At 36.9% G+C, this 19,339-nt stretch overlaps 1 protein-coding gene across 2 annotated transcripts; it reads right to left on the minus strand.

Annotated features, from left to right (window-relative positions):
• Positions 1-508: 508 nt before the first annotated feature.
• LOC127449887 (zinc finger protein Gfi-1b-like) lies at positions 509-10,938 on the minus strand. 2 transcript variants are annotated; one of them, XM_051713513.1, is made up of 8 exons: positions 10,809-10,938; positions 8,444-8,589; positions 7,867-7,951; positions 7,206-7,441; positions 5,086-5,249; positions 4,639-4,776; positions 2,331-2,496; positions 509-1,281 (listed from the first exon to the last, which is right to left on the minus strand). In XM_051713513.1, the coding sequence occupies exons 4-8, from the start codon at positions 7,420-7,422 to the stop codon at positions 1,082-1,084; spliced, it is 885 nt and encodes a 294-aa protein (XP_051569473.1). In that variant the 5' UTR covers positions 7,423-7,441; positions 7,867-7,951; positions 8,444-8,589; positions 10,809-10,938; the 3' UTR covers positions 509-1,081. The 2 variants fall into 2 exon arrangements, with proteins under 2 accessions (XP_051569473.1, XP_051569472.1); XM_051713512.1 differs by having other exon boundaries at positions 8,444-8,568; positions 10,809-10,932.
• Positions 10,939-19,339: the final 8,401 nt, after the last annotated feature.

The raw sequence follows: 19,339 nt of genomic DNA on the forward strand, positions 1-19,339 counted from the left end.
CCCTAAAATGACTATTTTCAGCTAATACAGTACTTTTTTTTCTAACAGAAGTTTTAACAGAAATATTAATGTAAGTGCTTTTATAAAATTATAAGCTTCACATTTCTGCCTTTAAACCCTCCAAAAATTGGCCCCATTCACTTCCCTTGTAAGTGCCTCACTGTAACCTCAAAAATGAAAATAAAGGAGAGACAAGTCAAAATTAATTTTTGTGGCAATCAACAATATACCAAAAATGCTGTTGATTGCTGTCGATTAACTTAAGTATTAAACTCCGAATATTCCTTTAAATTTAATGTCAGTATTAAAGAAATAAACCCTAGACGTGCAAACTGCAGCTTTCTGATTACAGTGAGATTTGGGGAAGAGCTGTAAACTTTTGCTGTCATTTTTAACATTTTTAACTTTAAAAACAAAACTTAAGCATCTGCTGAGACCTTATCAATCCAGAAAAACCTGTTAAATGCTGTCACAAATGAGTTTGCTGTTGTAAACCTATTGCATTATTGTTTATTATTAAACAGGTCTTATCATCAGAGATCACATTTTCAAGAGTTTGATTAGTATGCAACATATACTGACTTGTTAAAAATCATCATGATTGTATTATTACCATGAGCTCAATGTCTTTTTAAGAGCGTTTCATCTGGAAAGCACTGCGTTTTAATTAACATCTGCTAAACATCTTAAAAAGATCATATTTACAAACATAAACCATAAACGTCTCAAAGACATCTGTTAAATGTTTATTGACATCCGAGAGGAACTTTGATAACATATGAACATTTTCAAGATGTTTGTTTTAGATTTGTTTTCCTCTGGAAAGCATCGCAATCTAATAAACATCTGCTAAACATCTTAAAAAGATCCGATATACAAACATTTTAAATCATAAACATCTCAAAGACATCTGATGTCTACTTTTCATCCAAGAGAAACCCTGACAGCACACGTACATCTCCGAAATGTCTGTTTTAGATCTTTTCCTCTGGAAAGCATCACAATCTGGTTAACATCTGCTAAACATCTTAAAAAGATCAGATTTACAAATGTCTTAAAGACATCTGCTGAATGTCTTCTCTCAGGTCCCCTGGTAGAGTCCGCTGTTGTTCTCAGTGTGTGTCTGTAGGTGGCACTGCAGGTCAACTCTCTTCTGGAAACTGAGTGTGCATTGAGAGCAACTGAACGGCTGATAGCTGCTGTGTTTCCTGCTGTGTGTGATGAGATTCGAGCTTTGACTGAACGCTTTTCCACACACCACACACACATGAGGCTTCTCACCTGTGAAACACAAACACAAACACTGTCAGATCGTAATTTTACAACATCAAGAGGAAATATCGTTATCCACCTTTGTTTTTTTTTTTGTTCAAATCAGTATTGGCTATTTTTTTTTTGAAGATGTTTATCAGATGTTAATTAGAAAGTGATGCTTTCCAGATGAAACACTCTTAAGAGACATCCCTGATAGCACACATACATCACCCAGACATCTATCTGATGTGTGTGTTTAAATCTGGAAGATGTATTTTTTACGTTGTTTGCTAATCTGCATTACGTCTATAAAGCGTATTTGTCCCGGATGTCAATAAGACATTCAGCAGATGTCTTTGAGACGTTTATGATTCATGTTTATAAATCTGATCTTTTTAAGATGTTTAGCAGATGATTATTAGATTGTGATGCTTTCCAGATGAAAAGATCTAAAACAGACATCTCAGAGATGTACGTGTGCTATCAGGGTTCCTCTTGGATGTCAAAAATACATTCAGCAGATATCTTTGAGATGTTTATGATTCAGACTATTTATAAATCTGATCTTTTTAAGATGTTAGCAGATGTTTATTAGATTGTGATGCTTTCCAGATGAAAATATCTAAAACAGACATCTCAGAGATGTATGTGCGCTATCAGGGTTCCTCCTGGATGTCAAAAATACATTCAGCAGATGTCTTTGAGATGTTTATGATTCAGACTGTTTATAAATCTGATCTTTTTAAGATGTTTAGCAGATGATTATTAGATTGTGATGCTTTCCAGATGAAAAGATCTAAAACAGACATCTCAGAGATGTATGTGTGCTATCAGGAACATCTTTTAAGATGTTCTTCAGAGAAAAATAAATGTGTTTAGAAGAATAAAATGGTATTGAAATGTTTTTTGGGTTTTTTTTAGCTAATCGAAAGGTTGCTGATTGAAAATGAAATCTTAAGATGCCTTCACACAAATTAGGCTGAACGAGACATTTAGTGAATGCATTTAGTGAATGAAGAAATTCGAGTTAGTGTTACTGAGAACAACAATTAAGATAACAAGTGTGTGTTTCTCACCTGTGTGTATAAACGTATGTTTCTTCATATCAGATTTCTGGTGGAATCTCTTGTTGCAATACGGACAGGGGAATGGTCGTGTGTCCGAATGAATCAGCAGGTGAGTGGACAGAGTCGACGATCGCTTAAACACCTTCCCACAAATCTTACAGCCAAAACTCCTCTCCTGAACACAAACACACACACACACACACACACTGATTAAACACACACATGCAAATAGGCTATGCACCCTAATATACTACTCTCACTATCTCTGCAGTATGTGTACTATCTGTTGATTTTATGGAATGAATTGTAAAGCAGAGTGCAGTTGCAGAGAATTGTGAATTTAGGATCAGGTACAGGTTTAGGGCAACTAAGTCTGTCCACTCTATGTGAAAAATGGGCTCTTAAGAAGGCTTTGACCATATTAAATGACTCCACTTTTATCCTTCACTCCGAATTTGAAGTCCTCCCTTCAGTTCGGTGATTAAGAGCTCCTAAGTTTAGGACTGTAAGAGCTTTTAGTAAATGCTGTGTCAGTTGTTAATGTTTATCTGAGGTAGGGGATGATAAATCATCTGTTTTATTTTGTATATTGTATGAATGTAGGTGTTTGTCATCAGATGCTGCAACAGAAATTACTAGTGATGGGGAGTCGACTCCAAAAATGTTGATTCCTCGACTCTGACTCATCCTAGAATCAGACTCGACTCTAATACAGGAAACGATTCTATAGTTTTACGCCGTAACTTTATGAACAGGGCAATGTGATTGCCTCAGATCAATGAATTGGTGTTCTGAAGAACCAATCACATCCTCTACAAATACCTGTTGGTTGGTGGGACACTTATTCATCATGTGCGTTTGAGTAAGCGATAATGTGCATGCATGCAAAAAAGGTAGAGGGTCATGTGACAGCTTTGACAACTTTCAGAATTTATGTAAGTATTACATCAATACATGGGACAGTGGTTGGAGAAGTGGATTCTTCCAATTTGTCTAGTTTCTAATTGACAATGAAATTGTCTGTTTCATGTTAATTTTTCTCTTAAAATTGGATATGAGCAGCAACTAGGGAATGACACTGTTACAGGGGCGGAGCTAGGGGGTGGCCAGGGGTGGCTGTTGCCACCATGGAACGAAGCCTGGCCATCCCAAACGCAATTGCCATTTTGGTCATTTTTTGTCTTGGGCACAATTTAGTTTTGTAGAGATGGAACCGTCTCTGTATAACCGCAACACACAGGAGACTTAACATGTGTGCACACCAAGGTGGCCACACCTCTCTGTCCCGGGTATCACTGTATCCACTCCCCTCCGTTTTTGTATCCACGCACCTCAGCATTCTACTCCAACAAACACCATCCCTCCACCCACCCCCACCCCAGCGTCCGACGATACGAAAATGCTGCCTGAAAATTTCAGTGCCACCACAGACTGATCGCTGGCCCCTGCCGGCCACCCCTGTGAAAAACTCCTGGCTCCGCCCCTGCTTGGAAGGTACAATAAAGATTTACTCATTCAATAACAACCAATGCAATGCAATCAAATAATAAGGAGGACATTTCGCTGTGATTTTAGCATATCTTCTAGACTCATTATTTGATCAGACTTCAAAAGTTATGACATTTTCAAGCAAAATTTGATAATGCAAATTATCTTTTTATATCTGAGAAAACTGGATGCCACTTGCCAAATTAAACATGCAACATACTGGGGCCTGGGTAGCTCAGCGAGTACTGACGCTGACTACCACCCCTGGAGTCTGAATCCAGGGCGTGCTGAGTGACTTAGGCCAGATCTCCTAAGCAACCAAATTGGCCTGGTTGCCAGGGAGGATAGAGTCACATGGGGTAACCTCCTCGTGGTCATGATTAGGGGTTCTAGCTCTCAATGGGGCGTGTGGTAAGTTATGCGTGGATCGCGGAGAGTAGCATGAGTCTCCACATCCTGTGAGTCTCCGCGGTGTCATGCACAACGAGTCACGTGATAAGATGCACGGATTGACGGTCCCAGAAGCAGAGGCAACTGAGACTTGTCCTCCACCACCCGGATTGAGGTGAGTAACCACGCCACCATGAGGACCTACTAAGTAGTGGAAATTGAGCATTCCAAATTGGGAGAAAAAGGGGAAAAAATAAAATAAAATATAAAAACATGCAACATACTGGGGTCATGTGACGGCAAAATAGCATAGTACTGATTGAAGCTTGCAACTGTTTCACATATTCACATAGTATTCAAAAATCAGTATGAGGTATATATACTAAGCAGTATTTACTAATATTACATGAAAATAGCTAGTATTCAGTACTCGTTTTACCTTCACCCTGAGAATTCCTGTAGGTCGGTACGAATAGTGCTGCTGGGCGTGGCCTGGGGAGACAGCCAATGGGAAAGCAGGCATGTTGACATGTGACTTGCGCAAGTAAGATGCCAAACCCACCTCAGGCGACAAGAGCTACAAAAAATATCCATTAATAAACCAGTTAATATCACTCACTATGTAAATAGACCTATGAGAATATTGTAATATAGAAAATGTTTGGAACAAATTTGTGGATTGCTTTTTTTTTTTCTTCTTCTTTTACACACGTGAAATACATTTAATATGTCAAGGAGTCAACATTTAGCATCACGAATGAAAATATATCTTTGTCATTTCAGATAATCTGATGTCCTGGTGTGCCTCAGGCAATCTATCCATGAATATCTCTAGATAAAACATTCAGAAACATTGCTTTGAGTGCTTCAGATGGGAGTTTCTCACCTTCTCGCAGAGTGGACACTCACACAGCGGCATCTGAGCGTTTATCAGCTGATGGTGACCGAGTAAGGCTTGAATCAGACGCTCCAGATCTGTCTCTCTCTCCACAGCGACAGCAGGGGACGACAGCTCAGAGTGAGACGCCTGATAGACACCACACTGATGCACTGCCAGCACAAGGAATAGAATAGAATAGAATAGAATAGAATAGAATAGGTGTTGAAAATGTAAAATGGTAATGTGGTGAGATTTAGTAATATCATTTTTTAGTATGCAATAATGATTTCACACATTTAGTGCTTTTCTCGCTCTTAGAGTGCTTTACAAAGACAATTTGGGACTCTCATGCGTGTTTGTAAACAGTTAAAACACCATAATACTGACTCATTCAAGATTCTGTGATTCATTTCTCTGATTAGATCACTTCATGGGAGTTACATTATAGTTCAGTTCTCATCAGTAACGAGAGCATGAATTCTCAAGAGGAAAGGTGGTAAATCAGACGCCTGCAGAAACAAGTTTCTACAGCATATGACTTCAGATATCGTGACTCCCACACTGTAAACCCTGATGTTGTCATCACTGGAAAAATCAAGTTGTCTTAATGTCAAGTTTTGGGCTCCTAACTCAAATAGCTATGTTCCTTTTTTTTTCTGTAGAATTAAGATTTTAAGTGTTAATAACTCAAACGATTGAGTGCCAAATTGAGGCTATATGGAATACCCATATTACCTTACGCTTGAATTATTTAATTACAATACTGTATGTTTCATTGGTCAAAGGGAACATATGAGGGCATTTAAATAGCTGTTATTAAGAATTCATAGAGCTCATTTGTAGTTGTTTTTTCATGTGCTGTCACCACTATCTCTGTTCTCCTTGTGCATGTGCAACTGAAGTACAGGTGTATATGCATTTCTGTGGAAAAATAAGTTTAATTATTGACCTAGAATTAGTTATAATCTTCATTATTTAAGCTGTGAAATGCCTGGGTAAGGGTTAGGGTTAGCCTAGCAGTTGAAACAACAATATTTAAGCAGCAAATCTGAGTTAAGTCTACTTACTTGCATCTACTGTAGTTCCCTTTCCTTAAATAGTTGAGCTCATTCTATACGAACTTTAATATAAGTGAACTTAATTACTCAAGTTTTGAGACGCCATTACTCAATTCAATTGAGGTAACAAGTTTATTCAGTCAATTGAGTAAAGTCGACTAATTTGAGTTTTCAGTGCATGCTAAATATCAAGATATAATATTTCTCTGAGTGTGGAATTATTTTATATTGTGCTTGATTGGCAGGCAATATTAAGGTCAAACCATTACAAAAAAGAACTGTGCTGGTGGCACGGTCCAACGATGGCATCAGATGGTACTTTGGTATTTGGGTGTTTCTTCAACTTCGGCACTTTTAGCAGTGAACTTCTAGAAAGTATAGTCGCATTAAAACATTATTCACACTCTCACTAGTTTATTGTGTTTGTCTACTAACAATGTCCAACTGTGTCTGTACATGCATAAAAGAAGATGAATGTCATTTTTGTGTGATTTCCAGCACATCTCAAATTCTGTATTGTGTTTCATTGAATTCTGTGATGGAAATGACATTTTTAACGGTTTTGAAATTAAAAATAGCCGACACGTTTGTCTTGCTAATGCTAATTTCATAGCTAACATTTTATGTATCCTAAATATACAGAATTAAATCATTTTTTTACATAATTTGACAAAATTACAGCTTGATTGGAAGTGACGGCGAATAAAATTCTTCTGCTTTACAAGTGATATTTCCCTTGATTTTTCTTTGTTTTGTCTCATATTTCATCTCAAGCATGCTCTTCACTGACACTTTTGTCCGCTGGGTTAACAAGCAAAATTGTTTGGTGTGGTGGAAATGATGCCACAACTGTGGGGCAGTCGTAATTATTTTTAAAAACTTGATAGCCCCTGGAACATGAGAAGGCCTGCGGTTAAACACCCAAATATTGTGTGTGTTCCATGGTATCATGTTGACATTCTATGATACTTACATGTTCCTCTATGTGCTTCAAACAAAACATGGTACTGCCACGGTACCACGTCCAAAAAGCAAGATAATACCAGTATACTTCCTGTGTTTCAGTACCTGCAGTGGAGTTCCAGTGTTCAGCATCAGAGCTGTTATTGGTCCAGTACAGTGATGAACGGTTGGTTTTGGTGTCAGCAGGTGAACCGGGCCGCAGTTCTAACGTCTCTGAGTGACAGCTGGACACCTGTCCATCATGCTGTTGAATCTGTGAGTGGACGGAGCGTGAGGAGTGATGCCCCGCCCTCTTACTCTTCACTAGAAATGATCGAGGCATTTCATCAGGTGAGCACAACCTGAAATTAACACACAATAAAATGTCAATCTTTGATGTTATATAGGATCTATAGTGTAATTATAATTAAAAACAGTACAAATCATAATCTTTCATATTATAGTATCTACGTATATTGTTATTAATGATTATGAATTCTCAACATCAGAAGATAATTGGACAATCAGAAGTAATCAAGATAGATTTTATTAGTTTCTTCTACACATATATATATTATATAAAATTAATGTTATGAAAATATTAATCACACTTCAATTTATAAAAGGGAATAACCAGTTGCCGTGCTAAAATGTAACTGTGCAGAAATGATCCAGATATTAATACTGTAAACTGTGAAAGGCTGTGAAAATTATTTTTCATACAAAAAGATTAAGCAAAGCCCTGGGAGATTCTGCTTTGTGCAGAATGTGGTTCATTGTGTCGCACCTGTTAAAGTGAGTGATTTCAGTTATTCCAGCTGATTCTGAGGTTTAGAGACGAGAAGCACAACACAACACCTGCACCAGGTCACCTGCAACGCAAAACCAATCAGAAATCATTCATCATAAATTCACTTCATTAACTAAATAAAATAAATGAGTTTAAATACTTCTTTCATAATTCATTTGTTAAATTTCTTCTAAAGCTCACTTTTGTGAAAAAATCACAAAATGTCGGCACATTTGCTCAGAACATGATTAAAATAATAAGACTCATAATAATAAACTAAATAAACACATTAAATATTATGATAAATGTAATACAATTATTAAACAAACATTTAAAAATTATAATAAATACAAACAACATTATACTAAACTGTCCAAATGTATGTGTGCTGTACATATTTGGAAATAAATAACAGTTGATATTATATTTAATAGCATTTTATAGTATACATAATGTCCAAGAGCTAAATGAAACACTAACAGAAGTTACATGGAAAACAAGGTCACGTTTATAATAAAACTGATCATTTCTTTTGTAAAATATCTTTATATTTGTATATGTATGTCAGACTCACCGCTTGATGCAGATGTGTTTGTGTGTTTGAGTTGTGATTCAGTCCTGAAGCCGTCAGGATGGGGAGCGTCACAGGCCACACAGGAAGTGTGAGGGGTTTCTGATGATTCTTGAGGGTCTTTGACACTGAAGAACCCAAGAGAGTCTCTTCACACATGAAATCTGAATCATTCATTCAGCCTAATGTAGTTATCAGTTATGATTCATTTAAGGATCAACTTTGTCTCAGATATTTCTGCTTAAATTCCTTTAGGAGAAATAAAAATAGACTAAATAAAAATGTATCAATTGTTGTACAACCCCAATTCCGAAAAAGTTGGGACAGTATGAAAAATGCTAATACAAACAAAAAGGAGTGATTTGTCAATTATATTCACCCTTTGCTATATTGAAAGCACTACAACTACACATTATATGATGTTTTACCTTGTGAATTTCATTGTTGTTTGATAATGTACAATAATTTCAAATCAGATGATCTGAGACAGGGGCAATTTAAGACTAATAACAATTTGATTCATTGAAATAACAAGGTGATGTGAAACAGGAGATGTTAAACAGGTGAGGCAATCATGTCATAGCATTTAAGGAGCCTCCAAAAACAGCCTAGTCCTTCAAGAGCAAAGATCATTCGAGACTTGACTCAATTTACCAACAGATGCTTCAGCAAATAATCCAGCACTTTGAGAACAATGTTCCCCAAAGACAAATTGGAAGGATTTTGGGCATTTCACCCTCTACAGTGCACAATATAGTTAAAAGATTCAAGGAACCTGGTCAAATCTCGGCACGTAAAGGGCAAGACGAAATCCACTTCTGAATGCACGTGATCTCTGATCCCTCAGACATCACTGTCTTAAAAAACATCATTCATCTGTAATGGATATCAGGAACATGGGCTTGGGATTACTTTAGTAAATTTTTGTTAGTCAACATCATTCGCCGCTGCATCCACAGATGCAAGTTAAGACTTTACTATGTAAAGGAGAAGCCATACATCAACACTGTCCAGAAGCACTGCCGACTTCTCTGGGCTCGGTCTCATCTTAGATGGAAAGTAGAACAGTGGAACCATGTTTTTTTGGTCCGATGAGGTCCACATTTCAAATAGTTTTTGAAAAACACAGCCGTCATGTTATCCGAGCTAAAGAGGAAAAGGACCATCCAAGCTGTTATCAGCGCCAGGTCCAAAAGCCAGTGTCTGTATGGGCCAGGGGTGTGTCAGTGCTCATGGCATGGGTAACTCGCACATCTGAGGGCACCATGAATGCAGACAGATATGCACACATTTTGGAACAACATATACTGCCATCACGCACAGTCTTTTCCAGGGACATCCCTGCATTTTCCAGCAGGACAACTTGAAATCACATACTGCCCGGATTTCTAGTGCATGGCTGTGTAAGCGGAGAGTGAGGGTGCTAGATTGGCCTGCCCGCAGTCCTGACCATCTCCAGTTGAGAATGTGTGGTGCATTATGAAGCGCATTAGATGGCAATGAAGACCCCATACTATTGTGCAGCTGAAGACCTGTGTAATGGATGAATGGGGGAAAATTCCACTTTCTAAACTTAAACTTGTGTCTACAGTGCCCAAATTCTTCATAAGTGTTATTAGAAGAAATGGTGATGTTTCACAGTGGTAAACACTCGACTGTCCCAACTCTTTTGGGGTGTGTTACAATCATCTGATTTGAAATGACTGTACATTATCAAACAACAATGAAATTCACAAGGTAAAACATCATATAATGTGTAGTTGTAGTGCTTTCAATATAGCAAAGGGTGAATATAATTTACAAATCACTCCTTTTTGTTTTTATTAGCATTTTTTATACTATCCCAACTTTTTCGGAATTGGGCTTATAGTAATCATTACAAGAAGTATAGAGCTATAAAAGCTCAGATCATTTGGTCTTGGGGGGAACGAGAAACATAGTTCATCAACGAGTTCATATTAAGGAGAGGGTCTTTTTTCTCTGAAAAAAAAATGAAAAAAAAAAATGTTTCCATTTGCTCTCTATTTCATTCCATTGCTGTTAAACAATTGAGATATTAAGGAGATTTCATTTGCCTTTCCTGTCTGAAGCAAAATGCAGATAAGCTTGTCTTCAGCAATCAGCAAATCAAACTGTTGCAATTCTTGAAATCTAAAACAGGTTCCAGTAAGAACTAAAAAGTGTTTTACAGTCTGATGTCATCTGAGAACATTTTTAAGTTCCACAAAGAATGTTTTCTTCTCTACTTCTTTAGACAACTATCTAGTGGTGTTGCAAAAACTCTGAAGAGCCTATATTGAAACATCAAAAGTTGTATTAATCTCCAAATAACCAAAGAGAAACTACATTTGAGCAATGCAGGTCTTACCAGCCTTCATACGATCAGTGGCAAAAATGTGACTGTAAACTCCTGTAAGCGCTGATGAATATGAATTAGCAAACACACCGAATATTTAGCAGCTGACTTGACGGGTTCATACAGACCACAGAGTGGTGAACGCTGCACCCACATCGTCCCTTCATGTGATTTCTCCACTGGTTTGTGATTTCACTTTGTATAGAGGACACAGGGAGGATTACACAGAATACTGTGGCACAAAGAGACTGGCACAAAAAACAAACCACTAAACTGAAAGAATGTTAGCTGCAGTTAACAGACTAAGATTAACATTCATAAGACACCAATCAGATTTTTGTTAATATTTCAATTCAATTTTATTTATAATAATCAAATAATTATAAACTTTGGTGTTTTTTCAAGTCACTTACACTAACTATGAGCATTAGCAATAATGACGCTTGATTTACAAACACCACCCTTTAATGCACAAGTAAACTATAGCGGATAAACTTCTATAGCAACGAATCAGAGACTACAGCATACAGAATGTTATTTTTGCGTTCCCATTTGCTGCAAAACTTCAGAAGCCCAATCACAGCAGTGCTGACTTGTTTTTTGTTTTTTTTTAAATAATGCCAGGGTAATATGATTCAGAGAAAAATGTAATAACTTTTTCTATACTATAAGGCATTAAGGTATATAGGCAATGCACTGTATAATAATGTAAGCTCATAAGTGAAATAAAAACACATGTAAAGCCTTGTTTGGGGGGCTGTGCAAAGCTTTTGTTTCCTGACCCACACAGCTGGTGAAATCTCACTCAAATGAAGTTGAACTAGACGAATTTCATCTTGAATCCCCCCTGAGCCACAAGCCCTCAGAGCTCCTGATGCTTATCATGAAGCTGTTCTCCTCATCTCGTGAGGGTTTGAGGAGCTGAGGGGCTGCGGTGAGTGCGGCGGGCGTCTGCAGATGGAACAGGTGAAGTAGTGGGCTTGTGAGTGTAAAAGAGCAGGAGCTCAGGGGGGTGATGGAGGGCCCGGAGGGCTTCTCTTCATCTCTCTGTCGTTCTCAACGCGTCTTTCTAGGAACTTGAAACACAACACACTGCAGGAACTTTCTTATAAGTGGCTTTGGTAAGACAGAATCTACCAGTGAAAATGCATGTAAAGTTCTGCGACATGCAGAAACATGTACATTTTGCATGCATACGTACTGAAGGGATGTACATACATATACATATTGCATAAGGAACATTTCAACAGTATTTTCTAAAGACGTTCAAATACGTAAAAAAAAAAATCCTATTTGTGGTTAAATTGTAATTTTGTCTTTTCATTAGTGCTGTCAGTCGATTAAAATTTTTATCGCGATTAGCCACATTATTTTTCATAATTAATCGCGATTAATCTGAGATATTGAAAGTGCTGAAATTTAACTCTATATATGCTTCTTTTCCTGTCAAAATGCATTTATTTGCTTCTTAGGATAGAAAACAAAAAATATGAAATAATTTAATGCTTTATTAACATTTTCCAAACAAAGGCTTTCACAGTAAGCAAAGATAGAAATACACTAAAATAGCACCAATTCGAGTAACATTAAACTGGTCCCAAAGTCAAGGTAGGAGTTTGACTAATTGAAATAACTAGTCTCCCTGTAGGTTGCATATTAATTGCAATGGGAATTGAATCTGTTAAACTCTCATCCTCCACGATATTAATCTGCAGGTAGGCTGTGGCCCTCTGCATTGCTACATCAGTCGTGAAGCCGCATTCATGATTCGCGTCAGGGCATCAATGCCAGCGTCTATCGCCGCTTTAAGCTCCAGATGAAACAACAACATTTTTTAGATAGTTAAGACTTGACGTGCTTTTGTGGTAATTAAATTGCCTCTTAAAGAGGATGCAAAATACTTGATTTCTGTCACAAATCCCATTCAGGCTTGTTTTGTACATCGAATAGAGTTTTTATTTTTATTTATGACAATAGAGTATTATGATATTCAACACTAATAGCACCAAACATTGCTGTGGTAGTAATTTGCATAGGGTACATGAGGCAAGCAGTCCAATCATTAAGTGCTTTGCTAAGCTAATAGGCCAAGTGGTTAGCTTGCAAACTGAAAAAACAGAGGTAACTTTGTGTAGAGTATGCTAGGCTAGCAGTCTAATCATTAAGAGCTTTGCTAAGCTAATATGTTAAGTGGGTAGCTTGCTAATTGAAAAAAACAAACAAAGAGGTGAATTTGTGTAGGGTATACTAGGCTAGTAGATTAATCAGTATGCACCTTACTAAGCTAATAGGCCAAGTGTTTAGCTTGCCAACTGACACTAACTGAAAAAAGAGGTGAATTTGTGTAGAGTATGCTAGGCTAGCAGTCTAATTATTAAATGCTTTGCTAAGCTAATAGGCTAAGTGGTACGCTTTCTAATTTAAAAAACAAAGAGGTAAAGTTATAAAGGGCGTGTTAGGCTAGCAGATTAATCAATAAGCATCTTACTAAACTAATAGGCCAAGTGTTTAGCTTGTCAACTGATGCTAACTGACAAAACAAAGAGATTAATTTGTGTAGGGTATACTAGGCTTGCAGGTTAATCAGTAAGCACCTTACTAAACTTATAGGCCAAGTGTTTGGCATGCCAACTGATGCTAACTGAAAAAACAAAGAGATTAATTTGTGTAGGGTATACTAGGCTTGCAGGTTAATCAGTAAGCACCTTACTAAATTTATAGGCCAAGTGTCTGGCATGTCAACTGATGCTAACTGAAAAAACAAAGAGGTGAATTTGTGTAGGGTATACTAGGCTAGCAGGTTAATCAGTAAGCACCTTACTAAGCTAATAGGCCAAGTGTTTAGCTTGCCGTCTGATGCTAATTGAAAAAACAAAGAGGTAAATATGTGTAGAGTATGCTAGACTAGCAGTCTAATTATTAAGAGCTTTGCTAAGCTAATAGGCTAAGTGGTAAGCTTGCTAATTAAAAAAACAAAGAGGTCAATTTAAAAATGGTATGTTAGGCTAGCAGGTTAATCAATAAGCACCTTATTAAACTAATAGGCCAAGCGTTTAGCTCGCTAACTGAAGGCTAACTGAAAGATAATCTGCGTAGAGTATGTTAGGCTATCAGTGTAAACATCGAGTGCTCTGCTAAGCTAATAGGCTAAGGGGTTAGCTTGCTAACTGAAAAAAAAAGAAGTCAATTTGGGAAGAGTATGTTAGGCTAGCAGTCTAATAAGCGCTTTGCTAAGCTAATAGGCTAAGGGGTTAGCTTGCTAACTGAAACTACAACAAGGTAATTTGTGTAGGGTATGTTAGGCTAGCAGTCTAATCATTAAGAAATGCTAGGTTAAGTGGTAGCTGACTAACTGGAAAAAAAAAAAGTCATAGTATAATTTGCACACTTTATGCCAGTCCATTATCTGACGAGAAAAAAAAAACACAAGTTGTTTGTGGTCGCAGTGAGAAGCCAAAGAGGAAACATGACAATCAAATGTGTCACTTTCTCACGACCCACCTCCTGTTTCTCTCTCTGTCTATTTATGATTTTTCTCCATTTTAGAATGACCTTCATTGTCATTATAAGTCAGTTCTGAATAAAGCTCTCTCTAATTGCACTTACAGCACTTTAATATTTATATTATATTTTTATATCCAATGCAATGACATTCAGACACTTTTAAGTAGCTCAGAAGTTTCTCTTTCAAATTCAATTAAATTATTGGAATTCTAAGTCAGATTTTTCATTTAAGTATCATCTTAAGTGTGTCACTAAAAGATGACACATAGCATGAAGACATTCAAAAGATGTCAGAAAACCTCCCTCACATATTTCTCAGGATGTTGTACAGTCAGAATAATTGAATGACTTTTCCATGACCCGGAGTTGAACAAGCCAGAGTTCAGCATGCCTCAGCCTGGAATCATTAAACCATCTATCTCTTTATCTGTTGGACTTTCTGTAATTTATTCAGTAGAATAGGGTAGGTGTGTATGTAGGTGTGAGAATCGTTGTACTCTGATGTACTCAAAGCACTCACAGTTTCATTATGGACATCAGGCGATGACACCAGCACCACGTGGAACGTTTGACAGACTCTCTGGCGCTGCCATCTACCAGTTTCATATGTCAAACCTTTGAGATCTCTGATCCACAGCTCAACAGTCAGTACTTCCACACGCGCAGTTATATATGTCTGTTCAGAAAAATCAGGCTGGTGAGATTACAGTTGGACTAAAGTGTTAACATAAAAATGTTTTAGTCTGACTGAAATCAAACTTTTAAATTGCATGTAAATTACTGCGTGTAGAAAGTCCTAAAGCCAACCATTCAGCCTGGTTTGATCACAGTGACCCAGTTCACACCTGGTATTAAGACGCATTTCGTGAGCCGATCACAAGTTGCCAGTGATAAATACAAGTGTAAACAGGGTCAAAAACATCCTGTGATCGGATCACTCAAATACACATCCGTATTTAGCAGTGTGCACTTATTATCGGATCATCTGACATTTTTATACCAACTTTAAACAGTGACAATGTACCCATTTACATGCACACCAAAACTCCCAAAAATCAGTTTCTTTAAAAAATAAAACAAAGCAAGAAATTTGCATTTTGAAATAGTCGTGTTATTCTCTGCTTTTGACATCAAACTGTGAAAAGGTATTTGACAGCACATACGGTAAGAACGCTGGATAAGGTGCTCACATGCAACGTGAATTTAGGCAAAACTCTACCTATGTCACTCGGTTTATTCTTACGCCGTTTACGACCTTACAGCAATAAAGGAACGTCGTTTAATGCATTTACGTGAACACGAGGATTGTCTGTTTATGAAGCATAATCCATGCATGTAAACGCGCTCTCTGAGACACAGAAGATCCGCTATTGAGTGGTGTTGGCTAAGTCATTCACTACTACTAATGCTCATTTTTGGGGTTAGAGGCAAAAATAAATAAAACATCCAGATGCATTACGGTAATGGGAATTTGTAATCGTGAAAGTAATGTCACAATGCAAAAACAAAATCGAAATGGAACAGTCTGGCTCCGGAAGAAAAAAATCCCATTCTTTTTCTCAATAGGCGAATTGATTTTTAAGTATAATTTTAAAGACAGACCTGCCGTGAACTCTGAGGTTGTTAAACGATGGTACATGCTCCTGTTGAAGCCATCAGTCTGCTTTATTTCAACTTCATTTGAAAAAAAAAAATCATGTTTAATAGCAGAATTTCTGGTGAAGAACCACACTACCCATAATCCTGAAGAGATAGATCCACCAATCAGAGAATCGTGGTGAACAAAGCGCACCAAAAGAGCTCTGCAGCGACCGCCCACTGCCATGACGCACTGTGAATGACGCAGTCAAGTCGCTCTCCCTTCACTCTCAAACTACTTATATATTGTATATATCTGAATAGTTTGCAATATACTTTAAATGTATTGATTCTAAACTTAGAATCAACAACTTAAACCAGTAGTTTTATATTTTTCCATCGTTTTTAATACGATAACGTCTTTCACAATGCTTCATGGGATTGTAGTTCATTCCCTCATTAAAGAGGTAAAGCACACGGTCTTGTACCTTTTGTCTTTTTGTCTGATTTTCAAGAAGTTTTTGCTTCAAATTAAAGGTTGTAATGTTGTGATTCACCTCAGAGCTGGTTGGTTTGGTTCATGGCTTACAGCTCTTTTATGAAGGATTTTATGAAATCCCTATGGAAAAAAATGAATGGAAAAAATACTTCAGGAACCAAGACGGTCGAGTAAGCAACCATAGTACTGCACTATACTGTATAGAGAAGAGTTTCTTCTTAAAACGCAGTAACATGAGGTTGATTTGAGGATGTGTGGTCCTGTGAAGTTCTCACACACCCCACCCTGCAGTTTAAGGTTGAGATTGTGTTAAGAGTGACAGAGGTGTCAAACCACATGGGATACAAATGGATACTTCTACAGTCACACAAACACTTGGGGGGTGCATTAACATGGTAGCACAATCAAAAGATTTCTCACAGATATATATGTGAAAGCAGCAGTGGACTATTTAGTCCGCACCAACATCGAAATAATTCAGTAGGAAGCTTGGCCCAGTAACATCATAAATCTGAAAAACTATCATGAGTGTTTATAAAGGAACCTTCTAAGATTAGGAAGCAGATAAAGAAAGCCGGGAAGTGAATGTACAGTATGCAACAGTAATGAGAACATGTTAAAATCATATGTTTGGTGTTTTCTATAGTTTCAAAATACAAAACATAAAACTGGAAGTGTTTGACAAGGTGGAACAAAAGAGCTCATACAAGCTTCACAAATACAGTTTAAATTAAGATGGATTTCCTACATGCACTGCAACATGAATAAATTATGCAAATTGCAGTGTTACTGTCTTTCTTTTCATTTTACTCTTTGCTGCTTTAATTATGCTGTTGTTTGTTTTTGTCATATCAATAACTGAAAGCTCATCTTTTCACTTAATCATGTTTCATGATTGTTACCATCATTGTGATTTGCTTCTAAAGTGTTGAGGCCCATGTGTGTCTCCTTGACAACCTTAAAGGGATAGTTCACCCAAAAATGAAAATTCTCTCTCTCTCATGCCATCCCCGATCAGTATGACTCTCTTTCCTCTGCAAAACAGAAACTAAGAGATTTTAAAGAATATTTCAGCTCTGTAGGACCATACAATACAAATGAATGGTGACCAGAACTTTAAAGGCCCAAAAGGCAGTATAAAAGTAATCCATAAGACTCAAGTGGTTTAATCCATGTCTTCAGAAGTCATATGATAGGTGTGAGTGAGAAACAGATCAATATTTAAGTCTTTTAACTGTAAATCTACACTTTCACTTTCAGCCACCTACTGATCGGGGTTGGTCAAAGGTGGAGATTTATGTAAAAAATGACTGATTACTATTGATCTGTTTCTCACCCATACCTATCATATCTCTTCAGAAGACATTTATGTAACCACTGGATTACTATGATGTCTCCTTTATGTCATTTTTGAGTTCTGGTCACCATTCACTTGCATTGTATGGACCTACAGAGCTGAAATATTCTTCTAAAAACCTTCATTTGTGTTCAGCAGAAGAAAGAAAGTCAAACACATCTGGGATGACATGAGGGTGAGTAAATGATGAGAGATTATTCATTTTTGGCTGAACTATCTCTTTAAGTCTGAATATGATAGAGGGATCAGATGTTGCTTTCTGATCATCAATTGGCCATTTACCCTCGAATGGCAGTTATTTTACCTCTGACAATAATATAGCCCTAACTACTTAATTGTCAATAATATTAAACGATCATGTAAGTAATTGAACTTCTATATTCAGTTTGAATGAAGCTGATTGAATAAAGAAAGTAAAGTTTACTTAAAAAGACATTAAAGGAATATTCCGGGTTCAGTACAGATTTTGCTCAATCGACAGAATTTGTGGCATAATGTTGATTACCACAAAAATTAATTTCGACTCGAAATTCGAGGTTACAGTGAGGCACTTACAATGGAAGTCAATGGGGCCAATTTTTGGAGGGTTTAAAGGCAGAAATGTGAAACTTATAATTTTATAAAAGCACTTACATTAATTCTACTGTTAAAAACGGAGTATTATTTGAGCTGTAAAGTTGTTTAAGTCGTATTTTTAGTCATTTTTGGGTTTTAGGGTATGTTCACATTACATCGTCATGGCAACGAAGTTGTAAAATTGGCTATAACTTTACACAGTTAAGTGATTTTATCACACTAACATCATGTTTACACACATATTATTTATGTCTTGTGACTATACTTTTGAAATAGTCAGTATTTTAATGTTACAAATTGCCCCCCATTCACTTCCATTGTAAGTGTCTTACTGTAACCCCGATTTTTGCTTCTTTTTTTTTGGATAAGGGGTAAGTAATAAAGATTGTTTTGTGGTAATCATCACTATGCCACAAATGCTGTCGATTGAGCTTCACTTGAATTGAACCCAGAATATTCCTTTAAGGTCAGTTAACAAGTTCTGTTAATTTAAGGCAATGTTATTTTCTGTTTAAACAACTTTCCCTTTTAAATTGTCACAACTTAAAAATGTTAAGGCAGCACCAACACTTACATTTCTAAGTTGAAACAACCTTTTTTTTTTTTTTTTTTTCACAGTGCAGAAAAGTCAGTAGATTTGTAGCTCTGTCTTCGCACACGGTTTTTGCCAAATTTTTATTCCAGTATCTTTAAAATGCACCACTCATTACTGGAAATATTTTCTGTCATTTATTTTAGTTTCCAGGCAAATATTTCAGCTTTCATTATAATAGTTTGATGTGTAGGTTTGTTGTAAATTCTCAGCTCTAAACAAGTGTAACATGATGAATCTGGGGGGGGGGTTATGTTATTGTAATATTATGATGTCAGTTTTCAAAGAAGAATCTTGTACAGCTCTGTACACAGAATTTCTCAACGAGGGGGGTCTGAATAGGATTAACGTTGTCACTGCAAGAGCTTCATGAGATTGTGGTTCAGATGTCAATGCCAAATCAATGTACACATTTTTGTAAACAAATCTAAAAACAA

Source organism: Myxocyprinus asiaticus, chromosome 13 (genome assembly GCF_019703515.2).
Source record: "Myxocyprinus asiaticus isolate MX2 ecotype Aquarium Trade chromosome 13, UBuf_Myxa_2, whole genome shotgun sequence".
Taxonomy (NCBI): domain Eukaryota; kingdom Metazoa; phylum Chordata; class Actinopteri; order Cypriniformes; family Catostomidae; genus Myxocyprinus; species Myxocyprinus asiaticus.

Coding starts and splice junctions, on each gene's coding strand:
- LOC127449887 (XM_051713513.1), bottom strand. CDS start 7,422: ATGCCTCGATCATTTCTAGTGAAGAGTAAGAGGGCGGGGCATCACTCC. Junction 5,250..7,205: donor ACACTGGAACTCCACTGCAG/GTACTGAAACAC, acceptor TTGTGCTGGCAG/TGCATCAGTGTGGTGTCTAT. Junction 4,777..5,085: donor AGTGTCCACTCTGCGAGAAG/GTGAGAAACTCC, acceptor TATTTTTTGTAG/CTCTTGTCGCCTGAGGTGGG.